This window comes from Eptesicus fuscus, chromosome 15 (assembly GCF_027574615.1).
Source record: "Eptesicus fuscus isolate TK198812 chromosome 15, DD_ASM_mEF_20220401, whole genome shotgun sequence".
Lineage (NCBI taxonomy): Eukaryota > Metazoa > Chordata > Mammalia > Chiroptera > Vespertilionidae > Eptesicus > Eptesicus fuscus.
The window spans coordinates 21,740,525-21,759,710 of NC_072487.1; the positions used below are offsets into that span (position 1 = coordinate 21,740,525).

Consider the following 19,186-nt stretch of genomic DNA (forward strand, 5'->3'; position numbering starts at 1 on the left):
ATATAATGATACAGAAATAAGAGAAAAATTGAGGTCACTTAAGTTTGTCATGTCTAAATTTATCTAGACTAAACATTGGACTTGTTACTTTTAACAGTCTTGTTTATGTTAAATATATTTGTTAATCACTTTCCCCTATTTAATAAATAGCATGTGTCTTTCAAGAAAGAGAACCTATGTTCTGCCATTACTTTTTCCAATACAAGAAGCAATATTGTACATCTAAGCTTAAAACTTCAGAACGAATTCATAAAGAATTGTTTCAACCAGTAGATCTAAACCTGTGGGCTACAGATCTCAGGGTAGGGGAGAGAGAGGGGGAAAAAAGTCATTTTCACCACTTTTAACTGCAGTAACTATTGCCTTTTGATCTTTATTTATCCCTAAAAAATATACACAGCATGAATAATATATGCTCATCATAGTGTAAGCAATAAAATTAAAATTCCATTAAAACATTATAGAAGTCTTTAACGAAGGAGGTAAAAGACCTGTACTCAGAAAACTATAGGACACTAAAGAAAGAAACCGAGGAAGATACAAATAAGAAAAAGCATATACCATGCTCATGGATTGGAAGATTTAACATCATTAAAATGTCCATACTACCCAAAGCAATCTATAGATTAAACACAATTCCTATTAAAATACCAATGTAGAGGTACCATCTCACACCTGTCAGAATGGCTATCATCAACAAATCAACAAACAACAAGTGCTGGCAAGGATGCGGAGAAAAAGGAACCCTCGTGTACTGCTGGTGGGAATGCAGACTGGTGCAGTCACTGTGGAGAACAGTATGGACTTTCCTCAAAAAACTAAAAATGGAACTCCCATTTGACCCAGTGATCCCACTTCTAGGAATATATCCCAAGAAACTAGAAACACCCATCAGAAAGGATATATGCACCCCTATGTTCACAGCAGCACAATTTACAATAGCTAAGATTTGGAAACAGCCTAAGTGCCCATCAGCAGATGAGTGAATTAGAAAACTGTGGTACATCTACCCAATGGAATTCTACGCTGCTGTAAAAAGGAAGGATCTCCTACCATTTGCAACAGCATGGATGGAGCTGGAGAGCATTATGCTAAGTGAAATAAGTCAGTCAGAGAAAGATAAATATCGTATGATCTCACGCATTTGTGAATTATAATGAACAATATAAACTGATGAACAAAAACAGATCCAGAGACAGAGAAGCATCAATCAGATGCTCAAACATCAGAGGGAAGGTAGGGGAGGGTGGGGATAAGGAGGAGAGATCACCCAAAGGACTTGTATGCATGCATATAAGCATAACCAATGGACACAGACACCGGAGGGGTGAGGGCATGAGTGTTGGGGGTGGGAGGAGTGTGGGGAGAGAATGGGGAGGATAAGGACACATATGTAATACCTTAATCAATAAAGAAAGAAAAAAAAAATGAGTATTTTACAGACCTAGAACGAATTCCAAAAATTTATATGGAGCAAAAAAAAAAACACCTTGAATAGCCTCAGCAATCTCTCTCTCTCTCTCTCTCTCTCTCTCTCTCTCTCTCTCTCTCTCTCTCTCTCTCCCTGAAAATACTGGACTAAAATATGAGCAATACAACCTTGAGCTAAGGCTAGTAAGTAAATCACCAAAAGGAAAGCCATAAAGGAAATGATTAGCAATTTTTATCCATATAAAAATTAAAATACAACTCTGACACTATAAAGATCAAAGAGTTAAATTGAGTGATATACAAGGAGTTCTTACCATTCCATAAGAAACAAATACATATCTTCATATATAAACATAGTGAGATAATATATAAAAGACTATAAATAGGTGTAGAACAAATGAAGATATGCAACCTCAGAGTCAAAAAATATAGTAATACAGTTTATTTTGCCTTTCAAACTGATAAAGATGAAAAAGACTGTCAAAACTTTGTAGACCAAGGCTATGATGGAGAAACCAGAATCCTCAGTAGTGTTCATGAGAGTGTAATGTAAAGCAACTTTTATAAAAAGCAGACTGGCAATACTTTCCAACTGTAAAATATGCAAATGTAAGTGTAAAATGATTTTATGCACAAACATGTTGATTACAGCATAGTTACTACAGTATTTACTGAGATGGAAAATACATTTATTTTCCATTGAGTAGAAAAACATTATAATGATTCCCTCCTGTAAACCTGTGTTTGTGTCTATACGTGTTTGTACACATGTATGGGGGATTTGTACACATCATCAAAATGTTCGCAATATTAGGCATATGCCTCAGGGTAATTTCTATTTAATTATTTTATGAAGCACTGTGCACTGCCTTCCTCATTCATTCATTCAACAGCTAGCTATAAAGTAGCTCATAGGTATACAGGCATTGTGTTAGGCAATGGGGTTAGGGGACCTAAAACACTGATTAAGAATTAATAGCTCTAGTTTCCATCAGAATTATCCTATCTAATAAAGAGGGAATATGCTAATTGACCATCACTCCCTCACAAGATAGCAGTGCTCACAGCCACACGATGGCGGCGCCCAGTCCCCTCAGCCCCGCCTCATCCAGCCAGAGTCCCCCAGTCCCCTCAGCCCCGCCTCACCTAGCCTCAGTCTCCCAGTCCCTGCAGCATCCAGCCTCATCCAGCCTCAGTCTCCCAGTCCCCTCAGCCACGCAGGGGAAGGCAGTTGGGGGCGATCGAGTCAGCAGGGGAGGTCAGTTGGGGATGATCAGGCCGGCAGGGGAGCAGTTAGGTGTCAATCATGACGCCAGGGGAGCAGTTAGGGGGCTATCAGGCTGGCAGGCAGAGTGGTTAGGGGCAATCAGGCAGGCAGGCAGGCGAGTGGTTAGGAGCCAGCAGTCCCGGATTGTGAGAGGGATGTCCGACTGCCGGTTTAGGGTGCAGGCTGGGCTGAGGGACACCCTCCTGTGCACGAATTTCGTGCACCGGGCCTTTAGTTTATAAATAACACTATAGATACAAATGCCTAATAACAGAACTTATCCAAAACATAAATTGACTCAGACAAATGATATCTGGGGGAATAATTATCTAAAGCAGGGGTTCTTGGTCATTTTTGTGCCATAATTCCTTTGGTAGTCTGGTAAATCTTATGTATTCACTTCTCAGAACAATACTTTAAAATGAATAAATCAAAATATGTAGGGTTACAAAGGAAACAAATTTTATTGAAATATAGTTACCAAACATTTTTAGTTTATTAATGTAGTGAATGTAAGACAATACATTTACAACCTAGACTAATTAAAATTAACTTTTAACAAGACAAAGCACAGTGAAAGTTGTTGCTTAGCCAAACTAAGAACATTGAACCATAAGGTGGTCTTCAAAAAAGCATTGTATATGTCATGTTGGACATCAAATTTTTTTATTTTGTTATATTTAAAAGAGATGAAAATCCTGAGTCACAAATATATACTGCTGCAAATGTAATTAAAGTTTCTATGTTCACTTTATAAGGCAGAGTTAGGCTTCTCTAAAATACCAGAATTCCCCAAGGTTTTTAAATTCAAAACCTTGTGCTAACTTTTTTGTCCTAAGTCAGTCAGGTCATCTTTGGCTTAGGTCAACATATGCAATACAATTGATATAAATTGTAAGAAAAAGGATTGTGAATCCATGGTTCAAATTTGATGCTATGCTATGACCCTGGAATTTTACATAATCATGAATACTCCCAAGAATAAATTCTTTATTCAAAAATCTTTCTTAAAAATTATAATAGGCAAGTCCATTTTAATTTAAAAACCAAAATATTATTCACTGTAAACTCTTTTCAGCTTTTCTATATGCTTGAAAATTCTCATAATAAAATATGTAAAAAATATGAAAAAAAGGCAAAAGTAATAATAAAGAGAAAATCACAAAAGAAAATTTAATACATTAATGTGGCTCCCCAAAATAGACACTAGTACCTTAAATCCCAGTAATGATACATGGTCCCCTTGTAGTGTTTCAGTTTAAGTTATGAGTGAAGTTATATAAATAACAAAATCCTCTGTGCAAATAACAAACTTTACTGTGCATATAAATCATCTGAGGGGCTTGTTAAAATGCTGATTCTGATTAATTAGCTCTGGAGTGGAGTCTGATATTATGCATTTCTGACACATCCCCAGTTAATGCTGATGCTACTGACCCAGGGACTACACTTGAAGTAGCAAAGCTCTTTTTATTATTTGTTAGGATTCAAAAAAGCCTTAAAACTTATAAATATATACCAATAACTACTTATTACTACAAATATCTTTACTTACTGCTTTGAACTTCCTAAGCGTGAAACCTCAATGTTATGCTAAATACAACCTAGATTTCTGAGTTTTGCCTGAAATTGTTGCCACGACCTCTAGAAAGTTAGCTCAAAGTATACAAAGTTCTGAGTACTAATAGCAGGGGTATGTATATTTGAGTCATCTATCTTCTATATAATTAAGATTCCAATTATAAGTTAAAGTGTGTAAATGTGTAACAAAATATATTAACATTCTACTCATATCCATATGCTTCTGTATGTGGACAGAGATATTTCAAAGCAAATCAGCACATTTGTTTCTATCTTGAGAAATTCAGCCTGGACCACTCATTTGAAAACATTCAGTTATCTGAAGGGTTCTTTAGTCCAGTCCCATGATGATTGATATTCCAGCCCTTCGGTGGAAGTAACATTCTCCCCGGTTTGAGGTAAATGATCTCTTGCAGGCACACCATTTGGATACCTGGAAAAGGTAATTTATCTCAAGTGGGCAAGCACTTTAATGAAAGCAAAGAAGGTTGCCACCTGTCCAGTATTTGCAGAGGCAACATGGATACTGGGGTCTCTGCCCACTGTCTATAAGTACATCGCTAAAGTTTAAGAAGGTAGCAGGGGCAACCACCGTTAGCACTTCCTAAGCAGTGACTTAGCTGCCCTATTGAACTTCTACTTTCATGAAAAGATTTAAAGTAATATGCCAGTATTACTCTAAAGTGTGAGACATCAGTACACACACAAAAAGAGATAAAACTACAAACATTTTTTTGTAATTACTTATACAATGGACTTGGCTAGGCAGGTTACATTTACTCCAAATAACCCTATGAGGTGGGAACTTTTCTTACCCGCATTTTACATATGAAGACACTGAAGCTGAAAAGGGATTAAGTAATTTTCCTAATGTCACACACATAGTAAGCAATGTAACCCAGATTCAAATCTAGAGTCAAAATTATTAATTCATACTCTAGTACATATCGAACATGTATAATTTTCTCTCCTAGTACATGTTTAAATTCCCCCCCCCCAGATACTTAATAGTATGTGTATTAATTTAGAACTCTAAAAAACATAAGCACTTACTTTTTTAAAAGAATAATTTACTGATTTTTTTCACCTTAGAACAGAAATAATACAACTGCTGGTTTGGGCACACATGTACCATTTTTCCTGGGGCTTAAGTGTCAATGATGCCATCAATCTGTAGTTCTGACATGTAAAACTGTTTAAATTTTCAACAAGTTCTTCAAAAAGAAAAAGAAAAAAACAGTTCTAAGAAGGATCTTCTTTCATTTCAGAATTTTCAGGTTATTTCCTATACTTTCCCAAGATTTTGACACTTCTGTTTCCCAATTCATTGAAAGAATTAAGAGACTGCTCACAACATTAGATGATTCAAGAGATATGAATAGATTACAAATCAAAGCTGAACTGATTGATATTCCTGATACCTGTGGTATGATGAAAATAACCTATTATGAATTGGTCAATAAGTGATGGGAATGAGCAACTAATAAATATTCCCAGACATTAAAAATCATTCTCTAGAAAAATAGTAAATGAAGAAAAATCCTCAAAAAATATGACTTTTTAAAAACTAAAGCAATAATATTTATCATAAGCAAAGCACAGCATCACTCCTGTGAGATTCATGCCAAAAAAATGTAGAAGCTGAATCTCAGCACATGAGGAAACAACAAGTCAAAATTGAGAGATAGTCTACAAATAACTGGCCTATAATCTTCAAGGTCATGATGGTCAAGGAGCTCTTTCATGCAGAGAAGACTAAAGAAACATAACTAAACGCAACACAATGCTAAACCAGATGCTTTTGCTATGAAAGACACGCTTGAGAAAACGAATGGGCTGTGAATGGTAGTAATGTATCAATGGTAGTTTTCTGATGTTGATCATTGCACTCTTGTTATGTACAAGATTGTCTTTGAAATGCACAGTAAAATATGAGAAAGTCATGGGGCATCATGTCAGCAACTTGCTCTCAGATCATCGGCAGGGAGGGGAGCAGGGGGGAGAGTTCTCTGTAGTGTACTTGCAACTTTTCTGTAAATGTATTATATCAAAATAATTTTTAAATGAAAATATAAAACAGTATATAGTCTATGATATCATTTGTAACATTCGCTAATCTGTTGAGAGGGAGGGAGGAGGGAAGGGAGGCAGAGTGGGCTGTGGAATAAATAGATTGAAAGAACATACTCAACCGTTAACAGTAACTATTCCTGTATGATGGGAAACTGTTTTTGTTATTGTTGTTCTCTGACTATTTTTTCAAGTTTTCTGAATTGACCAGTTTCCTTTTACAACAGAGGCAGTAGATGTGGAGGTAATTTATTGTTTGAATCTGAATCCTCTCTATTGCAGACATTGTTGATTAGCTGATCCATTCTATCCACAAACTCTCTCTTGTCTTTTGCCAGCTTCCATCTAACCAGCTAGGGATAACCATGTGATTAGTTCAGGCCAATAAAACAATAGCAAAAACCTGCCGGGGATTGGAGGAGGGCTTTTGGGGAAAGCTTTTGCTTTCCTGATAAAGGGATATTATTTAGCAGCCATGATTTCACATTTTAACAGCTTTCTTGAGATATAATTCACACAAAATACAATTCACCCATTTAAAATGTACATATCAATGGTTTTTTATATATTCACAGAACCATGCAATCATCATCACAAGTAATTTTATAACTTCATCACCCCAAAAAGAAACACCGTACCTATTAGCAGTCATTTCCCATAACCCCCAACAACCTACCGGGCCTCAGGCAACCATTAATCAACTCTCTGTCTCTAGATTTGCCTAATCTGAAAATTTCAAATACAGGTATACATTGGAGATATTGTGGATTATGCTAAATCTACTCTGCCTGTGCTGTACAAATGGTTCCAGACCACTGCAACAAAACAAAAATCACAATAAAGCTAGTCACACAAATTTTTTGGTATCCTAGTGCATATAAAAGTCATGTTTACACTATATTGTAGTCTATGAAGTGTACAACAGAATCATGTCCTGAAAAACAATGTATATACTTTAATTTTAAAATACCTTATTGCTAAAAATGCTAATCTTCCTCTGAGCTAATCTTCCTCAGCGGGTCATAATCTTTTTGTTGGTGGAGGGTCTTGCCTCAGTGTTCCCGGCTGCTGACTGATCAGGGTGGTGGTGGTGGAAGGTTAGAGTAGCCGCTGCAATTTTTTAAAATAAGACAGCAATGACGTGTGCTGCATGGTTTGACTCTTCCGTTCACAAACAGTTTCTCTGTGGCATGGGCTGATGTTTGATAGCATTCTGACCACTGTGGACCTTTCAAAATTGGAGTCAATCCTCTCAAACTCTGCTTTTGCTTTATCAACTAAGTTTATGTAATATTTTAAGCCCTTTGTTGTCATTTCATCTAATCTTTGCATCATCTGCATCAGGATTAGATCCCACCTCCCAAAACAACCTTCTTTACTCATCTATGAGAAGTAACTCTCATCTGTGCAAGTTTTACCTGAAACCTCAACAATTCCGTCACATCTTCGGGCTCCACTTCTAATCCTAGTTCTCTTGCTATTTCCACCACATCTTCAGTTACTTCCTCCACTGAAGCCTTGAAACCATCAAAGTCATCCATGAGAGTTGGAATCAACTTCTTCCAAACTCCTGTCAATGTTGATATCTGACTTCTTCCCATGAATCATAAATGTTCTTAATGGCAACCACAAGGGTGAATGCTTTCCAGAAGGTTTTCAATGGACTCTGCCCAGATCCATCAGAAGCATCACTAACTATGGCATCTATAACTTACAAAATATATTTCTTGAATAAGATTTATAAGTTGAAATTACTACTTGAACCAGAGGCTGCAGATTGGATGTTGTGTTAGCAGGCATGAAAACAGCATTAATCTCATTGCACAACTCTACTAGAGCTCTTGGGTGACCAGCTGCATTGTCAATGAGCAGTAATATTTTGAAAGAAATCCCTTTTTCTAAACAGTAAATCTCAATAGTGGGCTAAAAATATTCAATAAACCATGTTGTAAACAGATGTGCTGTCATCCAAACTTTGTTGTTCCATTTATAGAGCACAGGCAGAGTAGATTTAGCATAATTCTTAAGGGTCCTAGCATTTTCCGATGGTACATGAGCACTGGCTTCAACTTCGTCACCAGCTGCATCAGCCTCTAACAAGAGAGTCAGCTAGTCATTTGAAGCTTTAGAGCCAGGCATTGACTTCTCCTCTCTAGCTATGAGTCCTAGATGGTATCTTATTGCAACACTAGAGGCCAGTGCACGATGTTCGTGCACTCAGGGGGTGAGGGGGTCCCTCAGCCCGGCCTGTGCCCTCTCGCAGTCCGGGAGCTCTTGGGAAATGTCCGACTGATGGCTTAGGCCCGCTCCCCACGCGGGCCTAAGCTGTCAGTCGGACATCTTTAGCACTGCCTTAGAGGCGGGAGAGGCTCCCGCCACCGCTGCGCACGCCAGCTCTGCGCACGCCAGCTCGGCTCAGGGCTTCTGGCTGAGCGGCGCTCCCCCTATGGGAGCACACTGACCACCAGGGGGCAGCTCCTGTGTTGAGCATCTCCCCCCTGGAGGTCAGTGCGTGTCATAGCGACCATTCTGCTGTCCAGTCGATTTACATATTACCCTTTTATTATATAGGATAAGGCTGTTTTGTCTACATTGAAAATCTGTTGTTCAGTGTAGCCATGAGCATTAGCTATCTTAGCGAGACCTTCTGGGAAGCTTGCTGCAGCTTCTACATCAGCACCTGCTGTTTCACCTTGCACATTTATGTTATGAGCTGGCTCTTTCTTTAAACCTCATGAACCACTTCTGCGAGCTTCAGACTTTTCTTCTGCAGCTTCCTTACCTTTCTCAACCTTCAGAGTATTGGAGAGAGTTGGCCTTGCTCTGGATTAGGCTTTGGCTTAAGGGATAGTTGCAGCTAGTTTGATCTTCTATCCAGACCACTAAAACTTTCTCCATATTAGCACTAAGGCTGCTTTCACTTTCTTATCATTCACGCGTTCACTGTAGTAACACTTTTCATTTCCTTCAGGAACTTTTCCTTTGTATTCACAATTTGGCTGTTTGATGCAAGAGGCCTAGCTTTCAAGCTATCTCAGCTTTTGACATACCTTCCTCACTAGCTTAATCATTTCCAGATTTTGATTTAAAGTGAGAGACGTGTGACTCTTCCTTTCACATGAACACTTAGAGGCCACTGTAGGGTTAACTAGCTGAATTTCAATATTATTGTGTCTCAAGGAACAGGGAGGCTTGAGAAGGAAAGAGATGGAACCGCTGCTCAGTGGAAGATCAGAACACTCTCAACATTCATCAAATAAGTCCACCATCTTACATGGGTGAAGTTTGTTGAGCCTCAAAACAATTGCAATGGCAACATCAAAAATCACTGATCACAGATCACCATAACAAATCTACATCTATCCTAGAGGCCCAAAGCATGAAATTCATGCAAGGGGCTCGGCCCTTGCAGCCCCGGCTTCATCCAGAAGGTCATCTGGAAGGTCGTTTGGGTGTCCAGTCTAATTAGCATATTATGCTTTTATTATTATAGATTATTATAGATAAAAGCCCAGAGACCAGAATGGCAGAATGACCAGAATGACCGGTGGCTATGATGCGCACTGCGGCAGCCAACCAACTTGATCCAGGCCCTGATCGATGCTGCCCCCTCAGCCCAGCCCCCAATCGGCCCCCAACACCCCAATCGGGGGTAGGGTCAGCCGGCCAACTGCCCACTGCCCCTCCCCCACTACCGGCCTGGCTCGATGGGCCCCCATAGGGGCAGGCCAGCCAGACCCCACCCATGCACGAATTCGTGCACCAGGCCTCTAGTATAATAATAATGAAAAAGTTTGAAATATTCTGAGAATTGCCAAAATGTGACACAAAGACAAAAAGTGAACAAATGTTAGAAAATGATGCCAGTAGACTTGCCTGAGGCAGGGTTGCCACAAGCAATTTGTAAAAAACTCAATAAATGCAAAGCACAATAAAGTGAACCATAATAAAATGAAGTGTACCTGTGTTCTTTTGTGACTGGCTTATTTCACTTAGCAATGTTTTCAAGGTTCATCCCTGTGTAGCATGTATTAGTACTTCATTCCTTTTTATGGCCCCATAATATTTCATCATTTGTGTATTTATCCATTTGTTACTTGATGGACATTTGGGTTTATTTTCATTTTTGGCTACTTTGTATAATGCTGCAATGAACATTTATGCATAAGTTTTTGTATGGATATGTTTTCAGTTCTCTTGAATATATATTGATTTAACATTCTGAGGAGTTGCCAAGCTCTTTTCCAAAGCAGCTATATCATTTTTCATTCCTACCAGCAATGTATGAATGCCTTCACATTCTGGCCTTTCCTTTTTCTTCCTGCCAAAAACAATCCTGATGCCTGAAAGCAGAGTAGCCAGCTTAAAACTAGGAAGTATAAACATGAAAATGCTAAAGATGGCAGAGCAGAAAGGAAGTCTGGATTTGTACCTACCTCCAGACTTTCTGTTGACAGGGAAAAAACTCTATATGATTAAGCTACTCTAAGCGGGGTCTTCTATTAGTTACAAAGGAAGCAAACCTGTGGTGTCTCCCAACAACTTCACTATATTCAGAGGAAGAAATATCTCCTTGTTCTTTATATACTAATTTATAATAAAACCATGTTTTAAAAAGTTAGAACTGTATGAGATATGTACATTGTCTTGAAATTTTAAGATAAACTAATATATAATCACTTGATCTAATAAAATTTTTATGAATTATCTTTATTAGTTAATTCCATAAATCATAATAATATTTTAACTAAAAAAGCAAGCAAACTAGTAAACAAAGACTACTTTAAGCACTTTACAAATTAACTAATTTACTTCTCTAAATAACTCTATGAGATCAGTAATACTACTATTCCCATTAATAGAGAAGCTGAAGCACAGAGAATTTAAATAACTTGCCATATCACATAGCTGGTGTCAGAACCAGTATTCAAAGTCAGGCAGAATCCCTGGTTAACCCTACACTATGTTGACACCATTGTAGGGTACTTTAGCAATTTCAGAATAGAGAATTAATAATTAGTAGTCTAAAAATGTGTACAGGTACACGTGTGTGTCTATCAGTAATGTTATACCCTACTTTCACGGTGAGGTGGGTAGTAAGAAACAATTTTTTTAATATCCATTCTATGCCGTATTGTACAAAATTTTAACAAATATTATCTCATTAAATCCTCATAACAACCAGGAAGATGACACTATCTCCATTTATAGGTAAAGAATATGAGTGCAGTAAGGTTAAGTAACTGTCCCAATTTTGCATCACTAGTAACTAGCAGAGCTGGTTATAAAATCAAGTCTGTCTTGTTCAAAGCCAATGCTCTTTCTACTATACAATAATGCTTACCTATTTAGATCATTCATATTCCTAAATTATAAACTCATCAGCACTACATATGATATTATAGCTTTACCTTTATTACCCTCATCATTATCTGTTGATAAACTCTCATATACTTTAACTGTCAGAAAATATTTTCCCATCCTTTCTGCTAAAATATCTGAAATTTCTATCACTAGGAAACCCTTAAAAATGAAAACATCACTGTTGGGGAACACAAGAGACATGGTTGGAAAGTCTGTAAGGACATTCAGATAGAAGGGAGGTGTGTGGAAGGCTGCCTGCCCTGTTTACCGGAATTCCGACTTAGGGAAGACTTGGGGAAGTGTCAAAGGGGGTGCCCCTAATTAGTCCTTGGCCTTTCCAAACAAGTCTGTGCATGTGCAGACCCCGGGGTGTTCACTGGAATCCTTATGCTTAATCCCTGGATGCCCTGGCCTAGAGGACAATGTAAACACATGTGTCCTCCCAAGATTCCTCACCCTACTGATTGTATCTGAAGATAAACTATCTCAAACGGATGTTACAATAAAAGGCTAACAAGGCAGGCAATTGAGGCTGCCTGGTGACTTTGGCCAGGCCGTCCCTTAGCCCTCTCTTTCACAGTTGTGTCAGAGTAATCTATTCATCTGTCACTCAGGGTCTGCTGGCCAGCCCCAGTACATCACCTAAAAGTTATATTAACCCCTCATCATGTTTTGAAAGAATTATCCCAGATAGTTAAGTCATCTCTGCAGAACGTCCACACTGACCATCTTGTACTCATCCAATCTATATATATAAAAAGCCAGTGACCGTAACGACCATAACGACCGGTTGCTATGACGCCCACTGTGGCCAGCGAACCGGCCAATCAGGGGGTGGGGCCAGCCAACCTCGCGGCCCCTCCCCCTGCTGGCCTGCCCTGATCAGACTCTCCCACTCCATCAAGAGCTGGCCACCGGCCGAACGCCTCCTTCCTTCCCCTTGGCCAGCCCCACCCCCGATCAGCCCACCACACCACAATAGGCCCAAAGCCCCTCCCCCCCAGCCGTCCTACCCCTGATTGCACCCCCAACCCCAATAGGGGACGGGGCCAGCCTGCCAACCTCCTGTAGCCCCTCCCTCTGGCCGCCCCACCCCTGATCACACCCCTGCCCCAATAGGGGGTGGGGCCAGCCTGCCAACCTCCTGAAGCCCCTCCCCCCGCCTGGTCCCACCCCAGATTGGCCCCCCCACCACATCAGGGACAGGGCCAGCCGGCCAACCACCCATGGCCCCTCCCCCAGGCCGCTGGCCCCCGATCAGAACTCCCCACTCCATTTGGGGGTGGAGCCGGCCAGCCCACCAACCACAGTCTCTCCCCATGGCCGGCCCTGCCCCCAATCTGTCCCCCAACTCCAATCGGGGGCAGGGCCCGCTGGCCAATTGCCCTCAGCCCCTTTCCCCAGCTGGCCCGGCCCTGATCAGGCCCCAATCAGGGCGGGCCAGCCGGCCAACCTCCTGCCATCTCCTCCTCCCGCCAGGCCCAGCCCCGATCTGCCCCAATTGGGGCTGGGCCAGCCGGAACCTACCCGTACACAAATTCATGCACTGGGCCTCTAGTAATACATAATTATCTACCTGTCCAGATCATATATCTTCCAATACTCTTCAAAACTTTGGCACATCAATTATTCTCCCTCTCTAAGAAGCACTTGCTCTTTCATAAATAGTGTTCATCAGCCAACAACATTTAAAGCTTTCCCTAAAAACAACTTTCCCTGAACTTGCTATTTCCCTCAAGCTATTTGAGGCACAACCAGGTTCTACCATCAAAGGCAGCTCTGTTCCTGGAGACTGGCAGACACTTAAAGATACCACTCTTGGTCTATCTCCTACTTGATAGGTCTTACCTGCATATTTTTATCAGGGTCTCAAGAACCACTGTGTCAATATTTTAACAGGGTCCACTGCCTACTCTTATAAAACCTCTATAGTCTGATCCCATGCCAATGATCGAACTTTCCTCCAACAATTCCCCAATATGGTTATTAGAAAATACACTTTAGTAATCGCCATCAATAAGCCAGGTCTGCTAGGCATGGATTTCCATTCTCACCTCTTTAATGTCCCTTCTCCCTGTTCTGTGCTTACTCCCACTTGTGCATCTCTGCTTGAGCTATGACCTTCTTCTGAAGGCTATCGCTCTTCTCTAACTTACTCTCATTTTAGGCCCAATTAAATTACTAGTTCTGACCTGAAGCCTTCCCAATACTCATATGCCCACATTGCACTGCACTGTCCATGGATGTTTACATTTAAAGCCAGTACTGCTCCATCCAACCCCTCATTACATTTTGCCTAACATTGTTCATGAATTGTTATCTTGTTCTATAACCACTGCGCATATTTGCTAGAGAGCCAAATCAAGCCACATATTTTTCTTTTATCTCCTAGAGTAATAAGGGGAAAATGTATTAAATAAAGCAATAATATAAAAACAAGATTAGAACTTAAAAAACCCAATCTACTTTTAAGTGTCCACATACCTACAGAGAATAAGACTAACACAAATAATCTGTTTATTAAAATAAATCCAAAAATTTTTATTAACTTCTTTCAAGAATATTAATTTTGTTTTGAAGTTATAATACCAACATTCTTAAAACATATTTATTTAGACTTTTAAGATTCCAAATCCAACACGTTGAGACAATACATTAAAAAAGCATATTGCTTACCAACATCAATCACCACAATCTAAAAATAATCTCTGAGTCATAAATTTCCTTCTTCAAGAGCCTAGGTTTAGGTTTAGATATTTGAAATCACAATAAATGATCTGTATTTACATAACAGAGTTGTCTAAAAATTTAAATCACATCCCAAGTTATTATTTCATTAATGCTTATAACATTTATTAAGCAGGCAAGTGTTAACAAGTTCATTATACTATTTGCACTATTAACATGTCTGAAATGACAATACTTAGTCCAATGACATAGCTTAACCAGTAGGTGACTAATTTCTCTTCTAGCATAGAGAAATTAGTTTTCATTGAATTTTTCACACAAACATATCATGCAATCTTAGTCATGAGAAACAAATGTGAATTTTAGACCTTTGGAAATTACAAATTATATGTGGTTCCATACATGGTGGAAACAGACTATTCAAATTAACTTCCTTTAAAATTAATTAGAAAAAAATAAAAACACATCACCAAATGAGAGAGAAAATTTTCTACTGATTCAGTTATTACTCAAACTTCTAAAATTTATAGTCAGAAAGAGAAATGAAAAGAAGACTAAAACATTTGAAATAACATTACCAGAATTATTTAATAAAAAAAGCTAATGATGAGCTTTCTATAGAAAAATCAGATCTCAAAGGGAAAAAAATAAAGTGGCTACATTTACCAAGAAATATCATTTAACTTTCCCATAAATAAAGACAAAATTACCCATCAAAATTCACACTAATTCTAGATGGTCAAACCTCAGAGGGAAGGTAGGGGAGGTTGGGGGTAAGGGGCAGAGATCAACCAAAGGACTTGTATGCATGTATATAAGCATAACTAATGGACACAGACACCAGGTGGGTGATGGCATGAGCAGGGGTGTGGGGGGGGGGGCGCAAGGGGGGCATAAGCACACATGTAATACCTTAATCAATAAAGAAAAATAAATAAATAAAATAATGAAAAAATTACACTAATTCTCTACTTCACTAAATATAGATTCAACAATCTCCCTTACCTAAGAAAAGAAAGATGAGAACAAATATATTTTCTTTCTAGATTGTTTATTAGAATTTGTACGATAAAGCATTTTTTTACATTTGCTTTTAAATGTATTTTGAGAGGACATAAAAGAGGGAATCATACCTGTTTTACTAATGACTTCCTGTAACTCAGCCATAGAAGTGATTATTGCAGCAAGAAGGTCAGAACTGGTGAGCCAGCTAAGCGCTTGCAAACAACGTAACTGCTCCTTTTGATGTTCTACAAAAATAGAAAAAAATCCATCATGCAACGCTACAAAAATTTATTAAAATCATGTTAAAAATGCATGGCAATGTTTAGCCATTTAAGAAATAGATCAAAACTTGTAGACAGAACTTTGCCTGGGGCAGAAAAGTCTATAAGAAATATTAGATTTGATTGACTTTATTTATATGTGACTGTTAACTGACAAAACAAAGAAAAAAGGAAATTTTCTTTGGTTCTACTTATATTACTTAATAGCTTGCTTTTCAAAAGTTAAAATTGAAATCATTGTTTCTTCAGAATAGTCAAACATTCCACGTATGTTAGCTGAAAATTTTATATTTGTATCCCTTTCATTGAGTTCTTCAATAGATTTTTAACTCTGATCGTTTTATACTGATTCATAGAAAGTGAAAATAAATTATACTGTTAATTAATTTTAAGTAGGGCAGTCTCTGAATTGACTTAACTGAAAAACTTCTGTATAAACTCTTCACTTTACTATGAAAAGAGCATTCAAATCTAATAAAGCTAGGCAAAGTTGAAATTATACAGACTTGCTACTTTCTTTATAATTTAATGTTTATAACAAAAAAACAAAATCTAGCTTATACATAAATATATTTGTTCATAAGTATGGGACTATGTTACATGACTACACATTAAATGACTTTAAGTTTTTGCATAGTGGCAAAACATATTCATACTGCATGTCACTTTCATTCAACTTAAATTTGAAAAAGCACAAATTATCTTACTTGGAAATTTATGCTTGTCTTTGGGCTCTCCTGTGCACACCAACATGCCTATGCCGTCTTTAAAACTCTCCATCCAGGTAAAAAGAGAGGCACACGATTGGCCCAAAACCTTGAGTCTGTTTGCTGCCAAAATTGCAATAACACCTTTCCGGAATACACGTATCAATCCTTTGAATGGTTTTTTCTTCATCTTGGCTTCCTCTTGCTTCTTTTCGTCTACAGTCGACAAAGCCTGGGCTAGAGTTCTAATTTCCAATTTGCACAACTCGAAGGTGTTGACCTGATCCTGGAGAAAATCTCTCTGTGTAGATAAGGCACATGACCGGCTGTAGAGAGGGTACAAGGCACCAGCCATCAGGGCACAGGCTGCCAGCAAGGATGTTTGTTCCTTTTGGGTCTGTGATAACACATTTTTGATGCGAGTATTTTCATGAAGCAACTGTTCGTGTGACTTCTCAATACGGTTCAATTTGTCCATATTTTTTTCAGCAATTTCTTGAAAGTTCTATAAGAAGAAAAGTCATCATATGAAATAAACCAGTGTTTTATTAATTCCTCTTAGTAGGAAGAAAAACTTTTGCTGACAACCACTTCTTCAAAAGATCCATGTTTTAAAATATCCAACAAATACATAGTATGATAGAGCAACAGCGGGCCAAACAGCTTAGATCTGAATGTGCACATTGACTTTTTAAATCCTCTTACAAAGAAGTTTTATATGAAATAGAACAAATAAATTTAAAAGTAATTCATAAATTTCCTGTACACATGAATATGTACACATATTTAGAAAAAGAAAATTTCTCATCTTCCATTTCTCATAATTTCTCCTCTTCCATTCCTCACTAACTTTTATTTCCTGCTTTTAAACAGAAATTACACCATCAATAGAGGCTTTCCTATATATAAGAAGACTTTGCTTTTGCCAAAATAAGCAAAGGGTTAAATCAATGATACAACAAATAGCACTTGACTGTCTGCCATTTACTGGATGAGAAGGAACTGACTCTCAGAACATAGTCTTATACTTCAGTTTCTTTCTTACCTTCCCAAGACAGAAATCTGTACAAAGTACAGCTCCCATAGTGAGAGGAAATGCTAGTTATAAGCTGGGCCTCAGCAGCAATCTGATCCTCTTTTCCTAATTAAAGGCACTTACATCCTAAAACTTAATTTGAAACACAAAGAAATTTTAACTGCGGACACTGTATTTTTAATCACTAAAAAGTAAACCAGCTCTCTATGAAATCTTATGCCTAATCATTAAGGAACTGCTGAGGCAGAATAAATTTTAGAACATAACATCCAGATTTCCTTTACAGATTCATTTATCATTCAATGAACATTTATTGATTACACACTAAATTCCATGTGCTAGGAAAGCAGACAAGTAAACCAATTATTTCGGTATAGTGCTAAGACAGAGCTATGCCAGACTGCCAGCGGTACACAAAAGGGAGTTCACACAAAATGACATTAACAGGCTTTTGGAGGATTAAGGTAAAGAACAAGTAGGAGTGAAGTTGTTGTTGTTTTTTTAAAAAAAAAAAAAAAAGTGCTCCACCAGTAAGGAAGCTAGCCATAGCTACCCTATAATAATTTAATGTAATCCTTGTAACCCCTTAACAGCTTCATTTGGACTGTTTCTAGCTAGTGTGTGAAAGCTCCAGGGTTGGAAGGGACAGCTGGACCCTCAAACATGAGAAAACGCCTTTCAGCGATTCTCTCCCGGCACGGTCAGCGACCAGGGCACAGGAGCCCATGATTCCATTTGGATCTTTTCTTAGGCAGGGGAGCTGCCATGACTTGACCATGGACCTCTTTCTTTTTAAAAGCAGGCCAAAGGGGTTTAATTTGAATAAGGGGGTTAACCAGAGACGGAGAAAAACCATGCTCTGTATATACTACATGGCAAAGTAAAGCACTATCTGCATTGTATGTGGGCATTAGGAAAATACTTCTCTGTATTATTGGTTCAGAATGCACTCTGTCTAAAATGTAATGTTGATCTTTGGGAGAGGTTCACAGAGAGCGTGTGTCTGATTCAATCGTTAGCCATGAACAGCTAAAAAACCAAAGGCATTTCTAAAACTTACATTGGCAGGAAGACCTCAAAGTGATAAGACTTGGAGAAAATCATGCAAACTCTTGACTACTCTGCAAGATCTGGTGTCAAAGCCTAGCGTGGACAATGTTGATGGGCGGTAGCCAAAAGAATTCAGACATGTGGAAATACGGTATACGGCTGAGGAAGTGACTTCTGAGGCTGGAGGAGAGGTTCCCAAAGGCGTAGAGTGAGTAAGGACACTCAGAGGCACAGTCCTGAGTGCAAAAGAGTGAAGGAAGTACACAAGAGGCCACTCTCTGAAGCAGGGGTCCTCAAACTGCGGCCCGCGGGCCACATGCAGCCCGCCGAGGACATTTATCCGGCCCGCCGGGTGTTTTTGCCACCGCTGCCTGTCCTGCTTAGCAGCCGACTTAGCAGTGTCCATAGGAATTTGTTCATAGTTTGTTTTTTTTTAAACTATAGTCCAGCCCTCCAACGGTCTGAGGGACAGTGAACTGGCCCCCTGTTTAAAAAGTTTGAGGACCCCTGCTCTGAAGGATTCCACTTCTTCCATTCTTTGTCTTGGGCAGGAAAAAAAAAAAATTGTATTTTAGACATTATTTTAAATGTTCTATACTAAATTCCCTTGATTTATTCTAACTCTTATCAAAAGTCTGATCCAGCCATACCTGTGAGAGATAAAGGCTTGCGCTCACCACATCTCCACTGATAGCCAAGCTGTGGG

At 38.8% G+C, this 19,186-nt stretch overlaps 1 protein-coding gene and 1 non-coding gene across 2 annotated transcripts in view; both read right to left on the reverse strand.

The window, feature by feature from the left end:
- CCDC171 (coiled-coil domain containing 171) overlaps positions 1–19,186 on the reverse strand; it is a 245,552-nt gene that overhangs the window by 140,924 nt on the left and 85,442 nt on the right. The window contains exons 16-17 of the mRNA XM_054727636.1: positions 16,395–16,899; positions 15,535–15,651 (exon numbers count right to left, since the gene is read on the reverse strand). Coding sequence (XP_054583611.1) covers positions 15,535–15,651; positions 16,395–16,899 — 622 coding nt within the window. The remainder of the gene's footprint in view (positions 1–15,534; positions 15,652–16,394; positions 16,900–19,186) is intronic.
- Positions 18,049–18,170, reverse strand: LOC114232781 (small nucleolar RNA SNORA71). The gene has a single exon (XR_003618880.2). It is a non-coding gene; the product is annotated as a small nucleolar RNA SNORA71 (small nucleolar RNA).